Below are 25,535 nucleotides of genomic sequence, written 5' to 3'. Positions count from 1 at the left end.
ACTCCCTTACGTCTCGCGACGTGACAGAATACTCCGGAACAGAAACAAAAAAGTAAACATCCGAAGAGCACGTAGCTCATGCACATAGCTCGTGCACGCGCGTGCCCCCTCATCGAGGTCGTGACATTCGCGTGTCTCACTCTGGTTGCTAGGCTATTTGGTCGCGTCATCAAACATGTCATTGTTCGGTCAAATTTATTCGGCATTTTCACTTATTCGGCCGAACACTGAAAATGCTTTTTTTGCTATTTTCGGCGGAATAATTTCGGTCGCCGAACATTCGGTGCATCCCTAGTCATGACTCACCACTTTGTGCCAAACTTCGTGAGAGAATTGTCAGTCAGTTCAAAAAGAACATTGCTCAGTGCAAGATTGCAAAGAATTCAGGTCTTTCACCATCTACAGTGCATAATATTGTGAAAAGATTCAGGGAATTGTGTAAAGGCCAAGGCTGGAAACCACTGTTGAAAGCGTGTGACCATCGAGCCCTCAGGCGGCATTATCTGAGAAATCGTCATGCTCGGGAGTACTTCGGAAAACTACTGTCACTTAACACAGTCTGTCGCTGCATCTAGAAATGCAACCTGAATCTTCTCTGGGCCTCTGGGCCCAAGCTCAACTCAGATGGACTGAAAGGCAGTGGAAACGTGTGCTGTGGTCAGATGAGTCCACATTTCAACTTGTTTTCAGGAAAAACCACACTGTTATCAGTGAAAGGTGCAAAAGCCAGCATCTGTGATGGTATGCGGGTGCATCAGTGCCCACGGCATGGGTGACTTGCATATGTGTGAAGGTACCATTGATGCGGAGTCGTATATTGGGATTTCAGAGGCCATGAAGGCAACGCAGGAAGTCCATGGTTATTTCAGCAGGGCAATGCCAGGCCTCATTCTACACGTGCTTCAACAGCGTGGCTTCGTAAACACAGAGTGTGTGTGCTTGACTGGCCTTCCAGCAGTCTAGATCTGTCTCCTATTGAAATTGTATGGCGCATCATGAACAGGAGAACCAGACAATAGCGACCAAGGACTGTTGAGCAGCCGAAGTCTCGTCTCAAGCAAGAATGGGCAAAAATTCCACTTGCAAAACTGCAATAATTAGTATCCTCAGTTCCCAAACGATTAAAAAGTCTACTTAAAAGGAAGCGTGGTGTAACACAGTGGTAAACATGCCTCTGTCCCAATTTTCTGCGTATGTTCCAGACATTCAATTCTAAATTTGTTTATATTGATACGAATCTTTTATTTGTACTTTTGTCCGTTAAGTAGCCTAAAGGTTCAAGAAAATGAGCAAATCACAGATTTTCGTTCTTATTGCGTTTTAGAAAAGATCCCAACTTTTATGGAAATGCGGTTTGTACAAAATTTTATTTAAAAAAAACAAACAAACAAACAAACAAAAAACAACAAACAAATAGACAGACAAACAAAAACAAAACAAAACAAACAAAAAAACCCTAATGGAGCCAATAGGTTTAATAGGTTAAGGAGTTTAGGTGTAACACAGCATTTATTAGATGCTTTAATAATTATGTTACGACTATGAAAAGCAAGTGTATGTGTGTGTGTGTGTGTGTGTGTGTGTGTGGCTGTGTGTGTGGCTGTGGGCGGGGCCTTGCGTGTCATGACAACCTCCGGATGACTTCTCCTGCTCCGTATTAGCAGGGACCCAGACTTTCCCTTGCATTATCCATCTCTCAGCCGGATTACACGCTTCTAGTCACTCGTGTGTGAGTGTGTGTGAGTGTGTGTGAGTGTGTGTGAGCTATATGTTTGACCAGAAGAAGCTGAGCAGACACGGAGCCGCGTCCTTTCTGCCCGAAGAAGAGTGGAGTTGAGGCGCAGCGCCCAGATGAAGGTTTTGTGCGGATCTCAACTTCCCTTTTGGGTGAGTATCGATGCGTCTAATATCCAGGTAGACTTAGTGCTCAACATGGTGCTTACATTAGACTTTACAAAACGACTAGACTTTCCTCATAACTCGTCCCGAAATCGCATTTTCTCGTACTGTAGGCTACGAAAAGCCGAGTCAAACAAAACAAACAAAACAAAAACAAAAACCTCTGGAGCTTTGCACGCTGAAGGATGTTCACCAAGATGTTGTTGCTACAACACAAAAACAAAGTTACACCATGTCTGAAATGTAGGTTATTCCTCTTGTTTGGGGTTAAGGACACACTAGTAGCATCAGTGCAAGCACTTTTAACTTTGTCTAGCAGGAGGTGACATGGCTGCCTGCTTGTTTTGTTGTTACTTTCAACCTGAATGAAGCTCTCTTCAAACAAACTGCATTTGTTCATAAGGTTTTTCGAGCTAAATTCATTGTTCGGGATTGTTGGGATATATTTTATTAAGTTCTCAAATAGCCTCTTACAGTTATACAGGTTTGGTAGTGAGCACCAAACACCTTGCTGGAAAAAACATCATCAACAACAGAACCCTTCATGGAATTTGTAATGGTTTTAATGGTTATAATGGGAATTTGTACTGGTTGGAATTGAAACTGTAACAGTCTCTACTGTTAATTTGTTGTCGATTGGTGGAAGATTATGTCTATTGGGTACAGTAGAGCTGAGTGATATATTGATATAATATTGATATCGTGATAAATGATCACATGATACACTTTTCTGAGATATCGTTGGTATAGTGATGTATTTTTTTTTAAAAACATTTTTAATCCTTACAAATTAAATGGTACTGAATGGACGCTTTGATTTTACATAATAATAATTATTTTTTTAAAAATCTTCTTTGTCTTTGTAGGCATTAAAGACAGTTTAAGGTTTTTTTTATTGTTTATTTTACTACTATTTTGCTGTTTAAATTATACATAGTGACACAACGCATCATATATCGTAGAAATGTGCTTAAGTATTGTGGTATGATTTTATTTTTTTGTCATATCACCCAGCCCTAGATACAAGGACCAATAATGGTATTGGTTTTAATGGTTAGCTGATGGTTTGTAATGGTATTTGTAGTGGAAACCATTCAAATTTTTGAGATTGTTTCTCTTGTTGTTGTTTTCTTAGTAGGAATGTAAAAACTTTAGTGTGGTGGAGGAGTCAGGAATTATGGATGAAATGGATTCATGATGTATGGATCTGTAGCGTTCCTTGTCTCTGGGATGGTTCCCTCAGTAGTACAGCTTATGTACCTTTTAATATTGATCTTTTACCCGAAAACATGGATATAGTGTAATTATCTAAGGTACATAAATGAACCATAATTAGTTTTTAGTGTAAAGCTTTAAAGGTACACTGCATGCAACTTTCCAGGTAAAAGATACATAGGCCTACTACAGGTACAAAAGGTGAAGGGTACAACCCTAGAGACAGAGAGTGTAGAGCATGATGTTTACAATATATCTAACTGATCTTAGATTTCCTTACTATTGTGTTGCGTTGCTGCAACCCTACACTAAAGTATTTCTGCTTTAAAAAGTGTATAGCTTTACACCTAGAAAGATAGGAGTAACATCATGGTAGCTTAGTGGTTATCACATTTGCCTCGCACCTCCAGGGTTAGGGGTTTGAAACCAACCTCCACCCTGTGTGCTCGGAGTTTGCATGTTCTCCCCGTGCTTTGGGGGTTTTCCGCTGGTACTCAGGTTTCCTCCACCGGTCCAAAGACATATGTTGTAGGCTGACTGGCATTTCCAAATTGTCCGTAGAGGGTGTGTGAATGTGTGTGCGATTGTGCCCTGTAATGGGTCGGCACCCCGTCCTGGGTGTCCCCTGATTTCCCTGTGAGAGGCTCCGCCACGACCCTGTGTAGGATAAGCAGTATGGAAAATGGATGGATGAAAAATGCTATTCTCTTTGAGCATGGACATTTTAAATCCTGATCTACTAATATATTAAACTTTAACATTCTTAACTTTTCATTTAAACTAGGTAATGCCCATGTAGTTGTGTCCACGTTGGAAATCTGGTTTATCTCAAAATCTGTTTTACATTTTTACAGTTGACGTTTTTTTCGTAACATGTCAGGATGTTATGAACAGACATTTGTAACAGTGTTCAGTAAAATATGACGTTTTAATTTCTCCATGAAGATGAAAAATCCGCTCCACTATTGGTGGTACAAACAAACAATATATATTGCATTGCATTTTCTTAATATGATATACGAGAATCTTACACTAGTGACAGTTTTAAAAAGCGGTCTGTCCGTACAGGAGTTTTTTTGTGATAGTTGCAGCCAAAAATGCTTGATTTTGCTACGTTTTTTTTTTTTTTTTCAAAATTTGCGATGCAACTTGCAGAGTTTTTTTGTGCTTTTTTGCGTAAAACTACTGGACTTGTGATGTTTGTTGGTAAATGAGACCTTTTAGCTGAACTCATGTTCAACGCACATGAATCGAAGCTGGCTTTGGCTGAATGCGCATTGGCGCGTTGTGATGATGTCACATGATGCGTCTTGACTGAAATCTGCGGGAAATCTGCAGCAGTTTTGAAAAATTGCAAGCTCCTCCGAATATTGTGGAGTATCCTTGATCTTTTCGATCAGAATAATGTAAAAATTATTATTATATATAAAAAAACCAAACATCTAAAATAATTTGATTTCACTTCAGTTTTTATGATAATGATAATGAGTCTTTATTGATCACATATACAATACATAATTATACTGTAGGCTTGATTACAGCATAACACGCTAATTTAAAAAGTGTCCAAATATCAGGACAATTCTGGCAAGAGCATCAAGTGTACATGTCTAAAACACACAGGGATAAAACACAGCGGGTCAAACTAGTGGTGTGAGGTGACACAACACGAAGTTGATATTTTCAAGTTAGTTCTTGTTTTTGCTTGTCATAACAGTTATGAACAGTCATTCTGTTACCAGCCTGACTTTTTAATAAGAAAAAAAAAATGCAGTTAGTCATGTTTCTGAGAAACCACTAAGCCCTCCAACCTGAAACCTTTCCTATGTCAGAAAACGTACAGCTTTAATTATGACAGTTACAAAGCACTGACACAGGAGACTCCTTCCAACATTGCTCAATAAATATCTCTTCACACACACACAAATACACATTCATATCAATATTGACATGTTTTAAAATTTGTTCATGTAGTTTTGTATATGATATGTCTATAGAAACATATTAGAACGAGTGTATTAATATAAACCTGTGATTTACCTTGTATCCAGAACTACTGCTTGATACAGTTGAGGTCGTAAGTTGGATGATCGGTGTAAATTGCTATTATTATGTTTAAAGAGCTCTTTTTTCTTTCATTTAGTACTGCTCTTCAGAAGCTACATAAGATAGTTACATGTTTCCCATAAGATGAAATAATAACAATTTACACCGATCATCCTGTTCAAAAGTTTACACCACCCGGCTCCTAATGTATCGTGTCGCTTTCTTGAGCATCAGTGAACGTTTGCACCTTTTGTAATAGTCGTGTACGAGTCCCTCAGTCGTCCTCAGTGTGAAAAGATGGACCTCAAAATCGTATAGTCGCTGTTGGAAAAGAGTCAAACATGTAGAAGATGCTGGAAAAGTAAAGAATGTGCAGGACCTGGAGGATTTTTCTGAAGGAGAGTGGGTGGTTTAACTGCTCAGGACAAACAAGGGACTCACGAACAATTATCACAAAACATAAACACAGTCGTTGATCATCCAGGTAACACATAGTATTAATAACCAAGTGTAATGTAAACTTAAACTAGTTCATTTGTGTAAATTCAGTTATTATTGTGTATTGTGGACTATATTTACACATCTGTTATGTGAATGTGAAACATTCAGGGCAGGACTAAATAAAAAAAATCTAAGTGCAATTTTTATGATCTCTCTTATTTTAAAAAAATTCAAGGCGTATGTAACTTATAACCTTTCAACTCATAACTTATTACCTCAACTTTATATATTAAATCTATATTTGAAAACAAAAGCGAAAGATCAAGAACAGTATTTGTGTGTCGATGAGGGAAAAAGACACTTTACTGTTGTACTAGAAACCTCTGTTCTCCAAGAAAGTGAATTGTCCATTAAAATTCCTAGTCAGCATATTAGACATGATTAGCAACTTGGTTTTAACTTAGCAAGAGCTGAGACATATTGCTGTATGATATACTGTATGCAACCGCACGCATTTGCCCTCACAACCTTAGCTAATCACTAAAGATAAGATTTGTGAGTATACCAGTTTTAGTATCAGTGTGACTGCTTATATATTTAATCCGTTAAAGCGATATGAAGCATTTTCATACTAATAATAAGCGAGAGGAGTGTCCAAGAGCTGTGGAGAGTTAAGGATCTTGCTCAAGGCACTAGGCCCAAGCTTCTCATCAGTAGCACAAAAAGCTTAAGCACTGAGCTTATTTCTACTGTCCATGTATATCCCGGAATGTTAGATGTCCTTTGTTCGTCAGTGTTGGGGGACAAGAAACTCTCGCAAGGCCTGGTGTTCAGAGGCTTTTCAAGGCTTCATCTGTAGATTTCAAAGTCCTAGGTTTTAGATTTCTGCACCACGCTCTGTATGCCAGAATATGCAAACCTGAGTGCTACATCAACAGGCTGAAGAAAAGCGGACGGAGGAGGGGAAGACAGAAATGGGAAGACCCAACGGTGTGGCTGACCTGTGTTCGCTCTGGCTTCAGGGTACTTCTAATCACACCAGAAACGTCCACGTTCACTTAGGATCAGAGCTGTTCACTCGTGGATTAGCGTGAATTAATATCAACATATTACCGTATAAAGGTTGCCTTGTGGAAAACTCGGTTCTTAAAGTTTCAAATGTAGTTTTGGGTCACTAGGTATAGCAGAGCTGTGTGAAAAGAGGACAAGTTTAAGAGAGGGCGTTCATGAGAAAGTTAAGAGCTCTTGCTTGTCATGCTCAGGTCACACATGAGAGCTAGGTTTCCTGAGCTCAGCAGAACAGACCGAAGTGTTTCTCACCAGTTAACCAACATTTTAATAACTCGCTATATTGATTTTGTCACACTGAATTTGAATGTAAGCGTTTCTTTAATTTGTGCTCAGCAGGGTTTCACAGTATCCCAGGCCAAAGGTTTTATCTTTTGGTTTATCTGTTAAAATGTGATAGAGTTGGGTGAACTTTCATTGTTCATGCATTAGAGTCAGTTACTAAGCAAACAGTGCCAAGTCAAAGTAATTTCTGTAATGTAATAGTCTGTGTTTGTGGAAATGAATCAGCATTTTGTGTTGTATTGATACTGGCCTTAAACACAGCACAGATCTTGCATGTGAAAACAGCCTACATTGTCCCACATCTGTCAACATCACATCACTGTGTTTCACATAACTCGGCAACGGAAGGTTGCAGAGAGTCAGCTTTCCGTAATACTCGTGTCGGATAAGCCAGGTTTTCCAAACATGTGTCTGTAATAACTATGACCAATTTGTGATCTCAGTATACTGTGCATTACAGACACGTGAGTGTACACCTCATGTCTTCAGTGCACATTGATTGATTGTTTTTATTACAATTACTTGTTTTAGGGCTTTTGGCCGTGCAAGTTGCATTTGATCATAAGTAGGTTACCAAATTTCCCTATGGGGATCAATGAAGTACTCTCTATCGCTATGCCCATAACATGCACAATGCTGTGGCAAAGTATTTGCCCCATCCTGATTTCCTCTGTTTTTGTGCATATCTCATAATAAATAGTTTTAGATTTTCAAAAGAAATACAAAATAAAAAAAGCCAAGCTTAAGAAACACACAACACAGTATTTATTTATTTATTTATTTATTTATTTATTCATTTATTTATTTAATTGAAGCAAAAAATAATGATCCAACACCTATCATCCATGTGAAAAACTAATTGGCCCCTTAAACATAAAATCTGGTTGTGCCACCGTTAGCAGCACTAATTGCAACCAAACGCTTCTGATAACTGGAGATCAGAGTTTCACTTACTTCTAGGACTAGGATTTACTCCTATGTTTTGGATCATTGTCTTGCTGCATAATCCAGTTGCACTTGAGTTTCAACTAACGGATTGAAGACCGGACATTCTCCTTTAGGATTTTCTGGTAAAGAGCAGAATACATGCTTCCCTCAATTACTGCAAGTCGCCCAGACCCTGCAGCAGCAGAGCATCCCCACACCATCACACTTCCACCACCATGCTTGACCGTAGGTATGATGTTCTTTTTGTGGGATTCTGTGTTTGGTTTACACCAGATGTAACGGGACCCTGTATTCCAAACAGTTCCATGTTCGCCTCATCAATCCACAGAACATTCTCCCAAAAGGTTTGAGGATTACGGTGTGTTTTGGCAAAATTCTGACGAGCCTTAATGTTCTTCTAGGTTAACAGTGGGTTTTTGCCTCGTCAGTCTTCCATGGGTGCCATCTTTGCCCCAGTATCTTTCTAGATTGTCATTGCATCGAAATACAAAGAACAAAGAAATTTCAGAAAATGCTCAGCGGTGCCACAATACATGCACACATTTATTGTGACACAATCACATTCCATAGATAAACCTAAATGCAGCAGGTAAAATAAGAAAGTGCAAGTTTTAAGGGTTTCAAATAGTTATTACACAGTCCACTGTAAGTGTCGTATATAACTAGTGCAAATAGTTCTTAGTTTAGGGACTGGATGACTTTTGGATAGAAACTGTCCAAGAATCTGGCAGTGCGTGTTGTAATTGCCCTGTATCGCCTTCCCGAGGGCAGGAGGGCAAACAGTTTGTGACCGGTGTGGGAAGAGTCCTTAAGAATGTTTTTTGCTCTGGATAGGTAGTGGTGTTTGCAATGTCTTCTAATGAGGGGAGAGGGCAGCCAATGATGTTCTGCTCTGTGTTGATGACCCTCTGTAGAGCTTTTTTTCAGTTACTGAGCAGCCACCATACCACACTGTGAGGCAGTATGTTAAAACACTCTCTATAACACAGTGGTAGAAGGCCACTAGTAGCTTTGGCCACAGATGTTTTTTCTTTAGGACTCACAGGAAGTGCAGGCGCTGCTGTGCCTTTTTAACAGCAGCTGTCGTGTTTGCAGACCAGGAGAGACTGTCAGATATGTAGATTCCCAGGAATTTAAAACTGTGAACTCTTTCCACACAGTATCCTTTTATAAAGATGGAAGGGGGGTCACTTCTGCACTTCCTGAAGTCCAAGATTAATTGTTTGGTTTTCTTTGTGTTTAGTGACAGGTTGTTTTCAGAGCACCATAATGTCAGTTTTCGGACCTCTTCATGATCGGCAGACTCATCGCCTCCAGAAATGAGTCCAATCACTGTAGTGTCATTGATTAGCTTATATCAAATATGGACATAGCAGTTATTGTTATAGCAGCCAGGTAAAGTGTATAATAGTGACAATAAAATAAATACTATATTTTTTATAAATACAGTAGCAGCAAAGAGAGAGTCAACAGAGTCAATGCAGGAATGTGCAAATATTGCAATGTGAGTGGGATGGCGATTCTGTTTTGAGTATGTGTGTGTGTGTGTGTGCACATGTGTGTGTGTGTGTGTCAGTCCAGTCTCTGAGTATTGGGAGTCTGATGGCTTGCGGGAAGAAGCTATTACACAGTCTGGCCGTAAGGGCCCGAATGCTTCGGTACCTTTTTTCAGACAGCAGGAGGGTGAAGAATGTGTGTGAGGGGTGTGTAGGGTTATCCACAATGCTGGTGGCTTTGCGGATGCAGTGTGTGGTGTAAATGTCTATGATGGAGGGAAGAGAGACCCCAATGATCTTCTCAGCTGTCTTCACTTCACGCTGCAGGGTCTTGCGATCCGATGAGGTGAGGTTCTCAGTTAGGTGAACACCAAGGAATTTGGTACTGTTGATGATCTTCACAGAGGAGCCGTTGATGTTCAGCGGAGAGTGGTCGCTCCGTGCTCTAATTTTTTGTTTTGTCCACATTCAGAGACAGGTTATTGTCTCTGCACCAGTCCGTTAATTGCTGCACCTCCTCTCTTTATTCTGACTCGTCGTTCTTGCTAATGAGACCGTCCACAGTCGTGTCATCGGCGAACTTGATGATGTGATTCGAGCCGTGCATTGCTGCACAGTCGTGAGCCAGCTGATTGAACAGCAGTGCACTGAGCACACAGCCCTGAGGCGCCCCCATGCTCAGTGTGGTGGTGCCGGAGATGCTGTTCCCGATCCGGACAGACTGAGGTCTCCCAGTCAGGAAGTCCAGGATCCAGATGGAGATGGAGGTGTTCAGGCCCAGTAGGTTCAGCTTTCCAATCAGGTGCTGAGGAATGATTGTGTTGAATGCTGAACTGAAGTCTATAAACAGCATTCAAACATGGGTGTCCTTTCTGTCCAGGTGGGTGAGGGCCAGATGTAGGGTGGTGGTGGTGGCATCATCCGTTGAGCGGTTAGGACGATACGCCAACTGCAGGGGGTCCAGTGAGGGGGCAGCAGGGTCTTGATGTGCCTCATGACTAGCCTCTCAATGCACGTCATGATGATGGATGTGAGTGCAACAGGAGTCATTGAGGCAGGACACTGAAGACTTCTTTGGCACAGGGACAATGGTGGTAGCCTTGAAGCACATCGGAACAATGGCGCTGCTCAAGGAGATGTTGAAGATGTCAGTGAAAACATCTGCCAGCTGGTCCAGCAGCCTTCCGTGGGTTGACTCTGCGTAGACTTTTCCTAACATATGGCACATATGGAAGGGAGGCATCACTGTCACAGGCAGTTGATGTTGTCCTGTAGTTGCCATGAAGTCACGTAAGGAGTTGTTGGCTATCAGTAGCTTTCTGATAGTGGAGTCATGAACAGTGACCTTTATTGATGCAAGAGAAGCCAGTAGGTCCTTTGATGTTGTCCTGGTCTCTTTTGTGACTTCATGGATGAGTAGTTGCTGTGCGCTTGGAGGAATTTTGGAAGGTTGGCCAATTCTGGGAAGGTTCACTACTGTTCCGAGTTTTTCCATTTGGAGATAACGGCTCTCACTGTGGTCCTTTGGAGTCCCAGAGCCTCAGTTAGCGCTGTATGGACTAATACATGTTCAGAATACATCTTGAAGGATATTTATGCTTTTCTGTGGGTTGTACCGTGCATTTTTTTTAAGAACATCCATCCATCCATTTTCCATACTGCTTATCCTCGACAGGGTCGCGGGGGACCCTGGACCCCAGACCTATCCCAGGGAATTCAAAAGGCAAGGGACACCCTGGATGGGGTGCCAACCCATTGCAAGGTAAAATCTCACACACACTCACACACTACGGACTACTTGGAAATGCCAGTCAGCATGTTTTTGGACTTGGTGAGGAAACCGGAGGAAACCCTCTAAGCACAGGGTGAACATGCAAACTCCACACACACAAAGCGGAGGCAGGATTTGGACCCCCAACCCCAGAGGTGTGAGGCAAACATGCTAGCCACTAAGTCACAAATACCTATTTAACCACCTATTATGCTAAAAACATTGTATTGAAGAAGAATACAACAGTGATAACAAAGCCTATCACCTAATTGCATTTCAGAAAGTGTACATGGTAAAATAATTATTGTACAAGTCATATATGTAGAAGTTATTGGATTTAATATTGTTTACATATTTGATTTGTATACACAAATTTATCAGGTTATAGGCAACAACCTATATTGACTGGCACCATACTTAGATCAAGATGAACAGGAATTAGACATAGTGATGTCCTGGCCTAATTTTACATGAGTGCTAGTGGATTTAGCCACTTAATCTGGAAGAGATTATCACATTAAGTCTTTCATACTGAACATTACAGTGTGTAGAACTCAAGCAACTAAACATATATGGCAATGGGGAAAACACTAAAAACAATTATTATAGACAATTAATTGTTGTTGTCCTATTATTACGGTATTCACAGTATGTCTAGCATTAATTAGTTGGGTTTTTTTTTTTCTTTCTTGGGGTCAACTTCCTGAATTTGGACTTGTCTGACATTCTCATGACTATTTACAGCATCAAAATGGTTCATTGGTTTATTGCCTAGTGGGGTTGTAAGGACAAACCCCAGCCAATTCAGGTGAACAGTTAATCTGAGCCGATTCCCTCTTAAAGTCTTCCACTGCCACTTTCCCCGTGTACTGAAACCCTTTAGCTGTGTAATCCATTACTGTTGTGAACACGTTACATTGCAAGCTTTGCTGACCCTATTAGCATGTTCATAACTTTATTGTATGTGACAGCTGTTAAATGCACTAAAGAACACAAATGTTTCTTTTTAATATACACCACTGACTTGTGTGTTTTTAAGTGGTCAATTAACAACAACATGATACCTGAAATTAAATTTATCATACTGTGAAAATTTCAAAGCATATCCTGCACATCTCCTATCTCTGACAGCTGTAAAACGACACTGGAGCGATATCTCGGCTCATCTCATATTCTGAGAAAAAGAGAGTCACAAAAAGTAAAAATCTGAACCCCAGTGTAACTCCACACAACTTTACACCTAATGTATGCTTCTTTCATAATTGGAGTAGCAAGAATACAACCACATGAGTAATTTTCAAACTAAGATGAAATCAGAAGATACTGTTAAGCACTGCTGTAATACAGACTTTTCTAAGAATAGTTCTGTTTATGAGTCACCAGTTACAGCAAAATCCCCCAAGTCGCAACTTATTATTCGGTTATTGATTTTCAAGCACACTATACAGTAACTACTATGATTTATTCAGTAACTACAGTGAAATAATAGGAAAGGAAAGTCATTACAATAGTAGTTAAAGCTGCAAGCAAGTTTAAAGGGGCCAAGCCAAAGGCACAGTAAGCGCAATGCGGAGCCTGAAGAACACGAAGAGGACAAATAAAATGTACGTGAATGAATAAAAGATAGGTTCAGAAGCACAGCTGAGAATAAGACTGAACAGGAAATGAACATAACTGAGGCATTTATTTGCATGCCAAGAGGTTGAAAGGTTACTGCAATGCTGAGCCACAAAAGAAAGGAACCGAAAGACAAAACATTACACAAACTTTTAAGAACTTGCACTACATGGGAATCGAACCCAGGACCTTTAGAACTGATGCTTGTCATTTATCAAAGTGCACCACATGTAATGATAGTGAAAAAAATTATTTTGAACAATGTTTTCAAAAGTTATGTTTTTACAAAAAACCTTATATCTCTAGAACACTAGGTAGCACTGTGTTAAAATGTCTCAGGTACCTAGAGGACATGCTAGGAATGATCTCTACTAAATTTTGTGCTGATATGTCCAATATTTTAAAAGATATTACAATATATGACAAATTTCAAAATGGAAGACAGGTGGTTTGTTCGACCCTGGCAAAATTGGTATCCCTGGATTCGACATGACCCACTGAATCTGTAGACACCAAGATCATTATATTCTGTCAAAGTATTCAAAAGTTTTAAGCAAGAATAATCATTTTTCAAATCTCATGACCTGTAGGTGGCGCTGTTCGCAAATCTGGCATGAACTCTCAGATCATGCTGCTGATGAAGCATACCCAGTTCCATTACAATTGATCAAAGTATAGCTGAGATACAGCCTCTGATCCAATTTTGGGTCAACATAGTTAAATTTGCAACATCATAACTAAGACATGGATTGTGATCAGCATGAGGAGAGTAATCTGGTGAACTAAATTACTTTTCTCTAGGACAAAGTGCTCAACAATTATAACCATTTGAAAAGTGAATTTTTGAACTAGTCATGGCGCTATAGAGTTGGTCCTAGAGACCCCATAATTGGTCGAGATACTAATCATGGTCATATCTATGAGTGTGCCAGATTTCATCGTTTTCCTACTTACGGTTTAAAGGGTTGCCATAGTCTCCCTGTGGGGAAGAAGAAGCAGAATAATAAGAAAACTAACGGATACAATAGGTGCCTACGCACCTTCGATGCTTGGCCCTAAAATATGTCTGGATCTGTAGACTGGAAAAAAAAACCCCGTTCCTTAAAAATATGGTAAACTACATTGAAGTTGAAACAAAGGATTTGGAATGAGAAGGATATTTAGTTCATGTTTATGTCATTTGTCTTTAATATCAGTCAATAGCATTAAAATAACAACTGGTTGACTAATGTATTAAAATAGAAAATTATTGTCCATGGGTTACACATTACATAAATGCACAGATATAGGTCAAGAGGTTCAGTTAATGTTCACATCAGTCATCAGAATGGGGGGTTAAAATGTGATCTCAGTGACTTTGACCATGCCATGACATCATTGTTGGTGCCAGACAGGCTGGTTTGAGTATTTCAGAAACTGCTGATCTCCTGGGATTTTAATGCACAACAGGCTCTAGAATCTAGAACACAATGCTGTGGGGGAAAAAACAACCAAAGAAACATTTAATGAGCGACAGTTCTGTGGGTGAAAAGGCTTTGTTAATGAAGAAGATCAGAGGAGGATGGTGATTCAAATAACCACTCTTTACAACTATGGTGAGCAGAAAAGCATCTCAAAATATGTAACACGAAGAATAGGAATCTGTGGCTATGGTGGGCACAGAAACTGGGCAGGGTTTGAAGTGTTTTTTGAGATGCTTTTCTCCTCAACATGTCTGGCACTAACAACCATGCCATAGTCAAAGGTTACTGTATCTGACTGATTTTATACATTGCTCTGCTGCCACATTATTGGCTGATTGGATAATTGCATGAATCTATAGTTGCATTTACTGATACAACTTTTATTAAACAGCTTTGCAACCTTTTCCGTGTATAGTTTATAATGTAGACTTGATGTCCTGAGATCAGCTATTGATCTACAATAAAAGGCAAGATCCAGGCATTTATGAGTCTCAATATCTCAGTGAAATAATCTGAAATTGTTATGTACAGTTTGGACATAACATGTTGGAGTGGCAAGGCCAGTTCATTTGTTTGTGCTGTACACCAATGACATTTGGGTTTGAGATCAAAAAATGGATATGAGACTAGAGTTTAGGCGTTCAGCTTTTATTTCCTGGTATTTACATCTAGATGTGTTGAACAACATAAAATATAGAACCTTTTTGTATCAGACCACCAAATTTGTAGGTGAGCAAAAGTATAGGAACTGATAAATGTTTAAAAAATAAAGTAAATAACACTTAATATTTGGTTGCATATGCCTTGCTTGCAATAACTGTATCAAACCTGTGACTAACTGACATCACCAAACTGTTGATTTCTTCTTTTGTGATGCTTTTCCAGGCTTTTACTGCAGCCTCTTTCACTTGTTTGTTTCAGGGGACTTTCTACGTTCAGTCTCCTCTTCAGGAGGTGAAATGCTGCTCAGTTGAGTTAAGGTCTGGTGATTGACTCGGCCAGTCTAAAACCTTACACTTTTTCAACCCGATAAAGTCCTTTGTTGCGTTGGCACTGTGTTTTGGATCAGTCTTGCTGCAAGTTCCTCCTTATTAACAAAATATTCCTGTAAACTTCTGAATTCATTCTGCTGCTACCATCACAAATTACATCATCAATAAAGATTAGTGAGCCTGTTCCAGAAGCCATCATGCAAGCCCAAGCCATGACACTACCTCCACCATGTTTCACAGATGAGCTTGTATGTTTTGGATCATAAGCAAATCCTTTCTTTCTCCCCACTTTGGCCTTTCCATCACTTTGGTAAAGGTTAATCTTGGTCTCGTCAGTAACATAAAACTTTATTCCAGAACTTTTGTTACTCATGTCTGTACTTTTGCAAATTCCAGTCTGGCTTTCCAATTCTTACTGGTGATGAGTGGTTTTCATCTTGTGGTCTGGCCTCTCTATTTCAGCTCTTAAAGTCTTCTTCGAATGATGGATTGTGAGACCTTCACCCCTGTCCTGTGGAGGTTGTTGTTAATGAGTCTTTATTGGTCACATATACAGTAGAGCACAGTGAAATTGTTTTCTTTGCATACCCCAGCCTGTCAGGAGGTTGGGATCAGAGCACAGGGTCAGCCATGATACAGCGCCCCTGGAGCAGAGAGGGTTAAGGGCCTCGCTCAAGGGCCCAACAGTGACAGTTGGCAGTGGCAATTGGCAGTGCTGGGGCTTGAACCCCCGGCCTTCTGAACAGTAACCCAGAGCCTTAACCGCCAGGCCATCACTGCCCCAGCTGTTGCTGTCACTGACTGATGGTTTTTTTTGGGGGGGGGGGGGGGGTTCACAGCTTTTCATCATCCAGTCATCAGCTTTTGTTGTTTTCCTTGGATAACCCATTCAGTGTCTGTTGCTCAGTACACCAGTGGTTTCTTTCTTTTTCAGGACATTCCAAATTGTTCTATTGGCTATGCCCAATGTTTGTGCAATGCCTCTGATTGATTTCCCCTCTTTTCTCAGCTTTAAAATGCTGCAGGGCTCGGAGGTAGAAATAGGATTAGTTCGATTTACAGAGTCACTGTGTGAGGTCTTGGACAATCTGGAATGTGAGCTTTAGGAAAGCAGGAGATGGTTGGGAATATTCTCTATGAGATTCTTTGAGAGAGTTTGTGCTTCTGGGGTTGTCAGAAATGGAAGAGCAAGATCCGGGGAAGAGCTGAGTACGGCGCATGCTACTGGAGGAATGGGTGGTGCGGGTTGAAGGCTCCGGAGTCTCCGGGATTATCCATGAGACCTCAGCATTTCTCACATAGGCAGCTCTCTGATCGTCACATTGGCTTATCATTTTTAACAACAAATGCAGTCTTCACAGGTGAAACTGAAGGCTAAAACCAAGAGTAGATGTTCAGAGCTAGGTTATTGTTTAAACCTTCAATCTAACAGGACACAGCTGGGTAACAAGGGCTACCTGTCAGTCACATGTTCCAATATGTTATTTAATGTCCTTTAACAAATAAATACCAGGAAATAAAAGCTATAAATCTAAACTCATAGTCATGTTTTGATCTAAAACCCAAATGTCTTCAGTCTACAGCAAAAACAATTGAATTGGCCTTGCCGTTCCAATCGGGGACTGTACTTCTTGAATAATGTGAGAAAATCACTTGCCTTTTGGTCAGCTTGCACACTCATATGAGTTTCACTTCTTTGTCTGGTTTTACTGCAGTGTTGTAGACACTAAAAAAAGCAACATGGAACCTGTAGTGGTTAGGAAAGCAGAACTGGACATGGGGAGCCTCACATCCAATAAAGCTTAATTATATGACTAAATAGCTGGGAATGTATTTGTGTCACGATCTCCCCTTCTGGCAGTGCACTCGGAGAGACGGAGGGCGCACGCATGCACGAGCTACGTGCACGAGCTACGTGCATAAGTGCTCAGCGAGCGCATGCTCTTCGGATGTTTGTTTGTTTTGTTTCTGTTCTGTCTCCTCCCTGTTTTGTCATTGGTTGTTGTTCGAGGGTGTGGCTTCATTGTTTTCAGCTGCCAGCACTTAACGCTGATTATATTCGGGATATATACCGCTCGCTTCCCATTACACCTCGCGGAGTATTATAGTTAAAATAGTTAGATAGTTAACGTTATGTACCTTGATAGAATTAGTTAATTTAAACTTTAGATTATTTAGTCCACGCTGGTTTTTCCGCTCCCAGTTCATAGTACTAGTTCATGTTTCCTTCTTTTGTGTTTTGACCCTGTTTTCTGTGACTGCGCCTTCGATTCCTGCTTTGCCCCGTTTATGCCTGTTTGCCGATCACCCGACCCACTGCCTGTTTTTGACCACGCATCCTTAAACAAAAACGTCTTTACCTGCGCTTGCTTCCGTATTCTACTCCCTTACGTCTCGGGACGTGACAATTTGATTTTAATTAAATGTCCAATTAAAATCTATTTCCCTGCCCTTCTTCCAAAATCCACCTAGCGAAATGTAACATTACTTCCTTGTATTGTGGAGTAACGAAGTACTTAATTATGTTTTATTGCTATGTTTTATTGCACCTCTTATCCTCAGACTCCTGTTAGGACTGTTTTTTTTAGTGTTTTAGTTGTACAAAAATGACATTTTTATAGCGTTCAATCAAGTAAGTGGATTATAAACACAGTTATTAAACTTTTGTTTGATGTCAAGGTTAGTCTTGCCAATTCTGTCATAATTACTTTTTCTCAGTGGGTCAGTGAGAACAATGTATACTGTTGTTACAGGGATCAGACAGGAACTCCATATGAGAGGAGGCCTTTGTGGCGTGAGCGCCCGTGTGTACAGTGTCATGAAGTGCAATGGTTTGGAATTACAAGCAAAAAATTTTCCCTCACGATTGCTCTGCAGCTCCTGGGAACTCAAACATACGTTGCGATATCAGGCGGTAGATTATCGTTTAAACAAACATCAATAATGTCACTTAGAAGCTTTCATATCAGTCAGGTTCATGTGGGACAACATCCCACTCAGGTGTGGTTTATCAGTGGTAGAGGTGAACTGCAAATATGAAAATGTGTTTCATATTTACTTGGCAGTTTGCTTTTATCCAATGTGACTTACATGCGAGACAGAGTTCAAACCAAGCACAGACGAATGCTTGAGAGCATTGCTTAAGGACCCAAAAGTGGCTCTCTGGCTTCTCTGGCATGAACTTTAACATTCCTATACACCACCCTATATGTACCGTATATGTCTGGAATATAATATAACATACGACATGTGAAATAACAGGAAAAATTTCAAATAACTTGCAAGCTCTTGTCTCCGCTCCTTTCTAGCACACTGCAAATAGAGCACTGTTAGAGAAATGACCTGCAGGAAGCAGGAAAACAAACGCTGGGGCATACGACTACACATGCCATATCCACTACCTCAACCACAGGTTTAGTTATTACACCCGCCTCCGCCTGGCTGTTCCGGTTGGATTAGATTACACAAGGGCACGTCAGTCTTTTTCCCTCCCTCCCTCGCTCACTCACAGACATACACAAGCATGCACATGAACACAAAGCCTGCTGTGAGTTTGGCGAGCATTGAGGTAGCTCAGCAGGAGCAGTTTGTGAATGTCAGAAAGCATTTGCAAACACTATGTTGGTGGGCGCATGCATGATTTGGATACATGGGTTGTGAGGTTGTATATGACTCAGTGCTTGTGTGTATCTTGGCATAAAAATAAAACTTCTATATTTAAAAAAAAACTTAAACATTAAACTTAAACATTTACTTTGTGTATATTTTAGTCATCCATTGTTTTGCAGTGTGAAGTCAATTAGAAGGAAGCAAATGACTAAAGGATGATGTATTATGAATAGTAGACTTGTTTAATCCTATTTCATCAACTCTACATGATTTGACACTGCCACGATATCCAGTGATGTATACTCGGATTATATTGTATTACCAGACGTGTCAACCCTTACACATTTCATTTAGGAGCTCTGCAATGTACTATAGTCGTTATCCCTCAAAATACACCAAAAAGAGCAGACGTTTTCTGCCAATAAAAAACGTCAGATGAAGCGATCGGCAAATTAATCTGGAATGATTTGCGCAAGTGTTTTGAAATCTGCAATATTAAATTACTGTTATGTTGCCTGGAAGCCCCGACCCCTCCCCCACATCTTACATTAGACAAGTATATAGTTCAATTTGGTTAACTGTATTTATTAGGGATCCATTGCAAAATTCCATTTTTAACCATTTTCAGCTGAAAGAGAAAAGAAAAAGATTTTGGCCTAAATAGATTAAATAGACGTACGTTGTCACGTCAGATCTAACACGATATAATAGATTTTAATGGTGACGATAAATAGAAAGTGATTAATTAAATATATGATTTTCTTTCCTTCTCTCTGCTCTAATGCGTTCCAACACTTTGAGCAGCAGATCTATGGCGAAAATGTCAGCCATGTGGATATTAAACAACAGATTTGTAAAAGGATTCTATTGAAAATGAACTGTTCTGGGGGTTTTTTTTAAAACCGTTTTCTATGCAATACTGCAGAATCACCTTAAAAAATTTTTTTTTTGCAATTGCCACTGCCAACCAGCAGTTCCAGACTGCACAGCTGATAATATCATTTTTCTCTCCTCTACTCTCCTTAAACCTGAAATGCTTTAGGACTAAGCACTAAGGACAATTAAGTCATTTATCGAGAATTTTTCAAATGAGAAGTCAGTATCGCACAAGCCTATTGTATACTTGTGTATTTGGTCAGCATCTCTCTCTGCGAATATGACTGAATGAATGATATAAAGTTCATTCACTGACAGATCCTTATGCTTGACAGATATTTAGTTTAGTTAAATTGATTGCTGTAAGCATGTTCTCATTGAGGGGTTTTTTTTCTGCGTTGAACACTATTATTTAAATATTAAGTCTATGAACATGAGTCATTATGAATGTCATAAAGTTTCCATGAAATACTCATGAAATACCCTGTTTTGCTAAGGGTGTTTTCACACCTAATCTGAAGACTTTAGTCTACACCCAGGACTGATTCTGTGCTCATTTGGGGGAGGGGCTCATAGTCAGAGGTTTGCATTCACAAATAACTCCTTCCTACCATGGATCCCATTGTACAATTCCATACATGACTCCATACATCACTTGTCTCGTACTTGCTGTCTCGTATGTTTTGGTGGTTTCAGATTAGCAGGACACTCCTGGAGAGAGGCATCGCATGTAGGGTGTGAGGGAGGGATGAACGGGTGGAGAATCTCAGAAAGATAAAACAGGTGCAAAATTCTCAAGGGCAGGAAGAGAAGTTAAGTAACCAATGAGGTTGATGAAGCACAGGATTGTTTTTAATTCAGACCATGAAAATGCTTCATACCGTAGAAGAACATTTTTGGAAGCATTATTCACGTCAGCATTTTTTAAATATACACGTAACAAAATGATTCTCTATTTAATTTAACATTTTAGCCACTACTTTTTTTGCTGTAATTGTCCTTTTGTGGTGGTTGGCGACGATGGAACTGTTTGTTTCCACATTTCTGTCTGTAAAATGTTGGCACTATAACCATTTTAAGTTCATCACCAGTAACAGTTAAACATTTCCTTTTTGCGACTTCGTAAGTAAATGATATGTAAAAAAAATCTATTTTCAGATTGCTGTCCTGTTTTGAAAGCAAAATGCACGTCACATTTAATCCGAAATTCACCTAGATATATTATTTATTGCATGATGAAATGATGAATATTGGTGTATATCACGTTTATAACACGACTGCATCATTCCTTCTTTAATTGTTATACCATATAGTAGCTAAAAACCTGTAATTTATGCTTGTATTCTTTCAGAATGACTTGAGTCATGCCTGTAAACATTGATTAGTTTACTGACATGATTCATTTAATGACAATATATGATAGGAAGAATGTGAGGCATGGAATTATGAAATAATTGAAGTGAGGGACAAAGACCACGCCTAAAGCTCCACCTCCTTCCTAGTAAATTTTCTACTAACTTCATAAGTCCCATCCTTCTCTTTCTCCACCACTGATGACGTTTCTACACCACCACCTCCCAACCTCCTCGTTCTATTTAACAACTCCTACCAAGGGTCTTTAATGGGAGGCTTGGCTGTGTAGCACAAACTCCAGCGCATGAGCTCAGAGTTCTCCCCATTTTTAATGGTCCTGCAAACACTCTTCATGTCACTTAGTTCAGGGCTCGGTCTGCACTCGTAAACTGTCATGCCGGTAATCTGTCACTATTCGAAGCTGTAAATGTGCTGTACTTCCTCAATACGACTGATAATGAATGATCGCACGCTGTCTGATAGTGAGTGAAGTGAGATGCAGTTTTCTGGAAGGTGCAATTAAAGAAACATTTATTACATAATAAATATTATCATATCATTTGCAAATTAGGCAATAATGTGAGTGCATGCTTTATTGCAGTTTTGGTGATCAGTAAACCCGTATCCAGAGTAAATGCTAGCATACAGTAGACCCATTCACAGCCCCCTTCCTAAAAATTAACCACACCAAGCGTCATTTGAACTGCTATTGGAATTTGGGGCTGTTTTGTAGCTGGTGGTTCAGGGGCTCTTGTGAACATTGATGGCATCATGAATTATTAGGATATTTCAGCCCAAAACCTGGTTGCCTCTGCCAGGAGGTTCCAACGTGCTACAGCTAGTTCTTTCATCAAGATGATGCAGTAAATATACCTCCAGATCAACACAGAAACGGTTCAAGAAAAACACAAAACCAGTGTTTTGCAATGCTCATCTCAGTCTCTGGGTTTGAATTCTACTGAAATCCTGTGGTCTGAATTGAAGAGGGAAGTCTACAAGCACAAGCCTAAGATTTTGAGGGTGATTAAAAAGTTCTGCATTGAGAAGTGACCTTAGATCCCTCTACAGTGGACTAAGATCCGTCTACAACATTCTGCAACCTTGTTAGACATTACAAGAAGAGATTCGGTGTTGTTATTCTCTAAGGAAGGCATCATAAAATATTAATCGAAAGGGGAATAAACATTTTTGTAGAATTTATTTTTATTACTTATAAAACATTTTGTGTTTTTAAAAATTAAAACTACAATGTCCATATGAGTTTGAGCTCAAAATATCATTTATGGCTTGCTGGTTTTTTATACTCCTTTTCAGGAACGGTACCAATAATGTGCTTTTGTGATGGTCAAGTATTCCCTCTGAAGAGAATGAATGCATAAAACCTACCAAGGTGGTCTTTTTGGTTATAGTTCACCTCGCAGCTGTTTGTACGAGTGGATAATTTGATAAATTGAGCCTGTCCCTCATCCAGTTTTGAGGACCGATATTGGGCCATCTGGCTGCCTGCTTAAAGAGGCCTTGCTAAAGAAGACAGAGATTGGCGTAGCACATGGATAGATCAGGCAGTGCTATCTTTAACCCCATTATCCATGCAGTGTCATGGCAGCAGTTGGCATGATTTACTCAGGAGTTTGTAATTTGCAGAGGTAGGAGGCAGATGCAGTTTCATGCAGTACAAACTCTCTGAAATATTCAGTCTTCTGTGTAAATGTTTAGACGTTTGTCTAAATTGTTGTTTCTTTGGATGTGATGCATTTCTCCTGATTTCCTCATGTGCACTCAGCTTGGCTCATATCTCAGAAGGTCAGGGAAATCTCACAGTGAATCACTGATGCAAGGCTAAAAGCCTTTTAGGAAAATTCAGGCTTCGATTGAAGGCCATGCTGGTTAATATGAGTGTTCACACTTAGTGCTGTGCTGACAGACTGAGAGCAAACCAGGCAGCTGTGTTTATCTTGCGACAGGCCTTTCCCTACAGAGAGGGCACATTTCACCTCAAGCTCGCTTTATGCTACATCCTAGCACGTAAAGTGTTTGTCCATTTTATAACTGTGTGAAGAAATTGCTCCTGATGTCATCTATTATTATTTTTATTTTTTTTAAAGTTACTTTATTTTCATTTAAATACATCTTACGACTGAAAAAGCATTGAGAGTGGACATCTGTCTCACACATGTCAACCCCCTCTCTATTCAAACTTCTCTTTAGCTATGCCAGTCATGAGGAAAGAAGAAAAAGAAAACAACAAATATAAAACCAGTTCATTACTATGGCAGCCTGGGAAAACCAGTTGGGTGTGGCTGACTTAAAATAAACTGGTTTTCTAACTATAGCATAGTTTATCACAAGGAAATCATCCAAAATCATCATAGATTTTTAAAAAATGTAATTCGTATCATATTGTTACGTAGCTACAGTATGTGGCATAGCAAAATTGACATAATCAGTTATATCCAATACTAGCTGTCAAAATGTGCATGATTCCACCTGTGCTTTAAACTTTACTGTGGTTGAGATGCATACAGATCAGTTTTCTCTACTATATACAATAGAAAATTTCAACAGTTCACCATTTGAATAGTTTTCTCAGGCTGCCACACTCTGGAATGAAATTTGTGCCAAACAGGATTGAACATAACTTTCTAAGAAACGAACAAAAATATACAATGAGAAAGAAGAAAAACCCTCTGAAACTGAAAACAGTGAACTCACACAGATTTAACATGGTCTTCAAATAAGCAGCATTCTCTAGTTTTCTAAGCTTCATTTTCGCTAATCATGGTTTATGAATGCGCTGCCAGAGTTTTTGTTTATGCGCCGCAAGTTTACATTCGCCATTCTGGCACAAAACTCTCGTGTGGGCGGGGCTTAACAGTGATTTACTCTCATCGGCTAGTGAGATTTGGATCGACAACTCAAGTGTCCAGCTGAGGAGGAGGAGGACGACGACGTCGCTCTGTGGTGCTCCTGAGAGCTCATCTCGAAAAAATAGTCATATGAGGCTACCCAAACCTCAAATATATTAATTATGATCTAATATGCTGACTAAGTAAGTAAGTAAACACTACAACTGTACAGAGAACTGCATCCAGAACACTGTCCAAAATTCACACCACTGAAGTCTCTACTTCCTGGTCAGGAAGCTGTCAATCCAAATCTCACTAGCCAATTAGAGTAAATTGCTGTTAAGCCCCGCCCACACAAGAGGTTTGTCCCAGAATGGTGAACGTAAACTTGCGGAGCATAAAAACAAAACGTTTGAAAGCATAAACTAAAACTCTGGCAGCGCATTCATAAACCATGATTATCGAAAATGAAGCTTGGAAAAATGTTAACAGAGAACGCTGCTGATTTGAAGATGGTGTTCAATTTTTGCCACTGACTCCATTGTTTTCAGTGGTTTCTTCTTTCTCATTGTATATTTTTGTTCATTTCTTGAAAAGTTACGTTCAATAATTTTGGCACAAATTTCATTCCATACCACACATATGTGTTGCTGATAATCTTAGAGAATTCATAAGCCTGTGAACACGGGTCTCTTACCACGTTTCAGGAAAAACGGGTAAATCAATAGTGGCCACAGCACCTTATCAGACTGCGTTAGACTAGGAGTAGTCCAGCTTTGAGTACATTATACTATCATCCTTGCATGTGATACCCACTTATGTTTTAGCCTACACCCTGTAACAGTAATATGCTACCTGTCTGCTAGCCAGCTAGGTGAGGAAATTGTGCAAATGTCCACAAACTCTGTAAATGGCTCTGCCTTCTTGGCATTTTTGAAGTTCAGTGTACTGATTCACTGGGTCAGACAGGTCTCAAATGTAGATATGGTTTCTTTATTCCAGATGATTAAAAAGTTCTTTAATTTGTTTATATTGTCATGCTGTATCACATATTTAAATGGTACATCTTAGCTCTCTAAATGTGGTGACTAGCCATCTATTAGTCCATACAGGAGTTAGTGCAGGTTTTTGTGATTGTTGCAGCAAAAAATACTTGATTTTGCTGCGTCTTTTTTCTAAATTTGTGATGCAACTTTCAGAGGTTTTTTTTTGTGCTTTTATTGTGGAAAACTACTCGAATTGGCGAAATTGCAGTTGCACGAAATTGAACAAGGCCATTCTTCTCACTCACAAAGCAGTGTCTTTTGTGCTCTTCTACATTCCTGGCTATTGAATGCTGTGGCTTTGACATAATACAAGCCTTAAAGGTCTTAAAGACTTAAAATTTCTGTGGTCATATAACATTCAACAACAACAACAACAACAAAAAGGATCCCTGTTGGTTCATATACAGTATTTCAATGGTGGTAATATTGGTTTTAACATAATATTGTAAATACTACACATAATTAATCAAATACAAGATGATGTAATCCAAACTTTGCCCTACAACTATAATCCCATTTCTTTTCCATGATAATAATGCAATATGGGTGCAGTATGGGTGATAA

General features: G+C 39.6%; 1 protein-coding gene across 1 annotated transcript in view; it reads left to right on the top strand.

The window, feature by feature from the left end:
• Positions 1-1,803: 1,803 nt before the first annotated feature.
• abcc3 (ATP-binding cassette, sub-family C (CFTR/MRP), member 3) overlaps positions 1,804-25,535 on the top strand; it is a 65,861-nt gene continuing 42,129 nt past the window's right edge. Inside the window, exon 1 of the mRNA XM_053639111.1 lies at positions 1,804-1,887. Within this exon, the coding sequence (XP_053495086.1) occupies positions 1,852-1,887 (36 nt within the window). The 5' untranslated portion in view covers positions 1,804-1,851. The remainder of the gene's footprint in view (positions 1,888-25,535) is intronic.

The sequence above is a fragment of the Ictalurus furcatus genome, chromosome 13 (genome assembly GCF_023375685.1).
Source record: "Ictalurus furcatus strain D&B chromosome 13, Billie_1.0, whole genome shotgun sequence".
Classification (NCBI taxonomy): Eukaryota; Metazoa; Chordata; class Actinopteri; order Siluriformes; family Ictaluridae; genus Ictalurus; species Ictalurus furcatus.
Note: the sequence above shows the minus strand (reverse complement) of the source record. Positions and strands in the feature narration are given on the sequence as shown.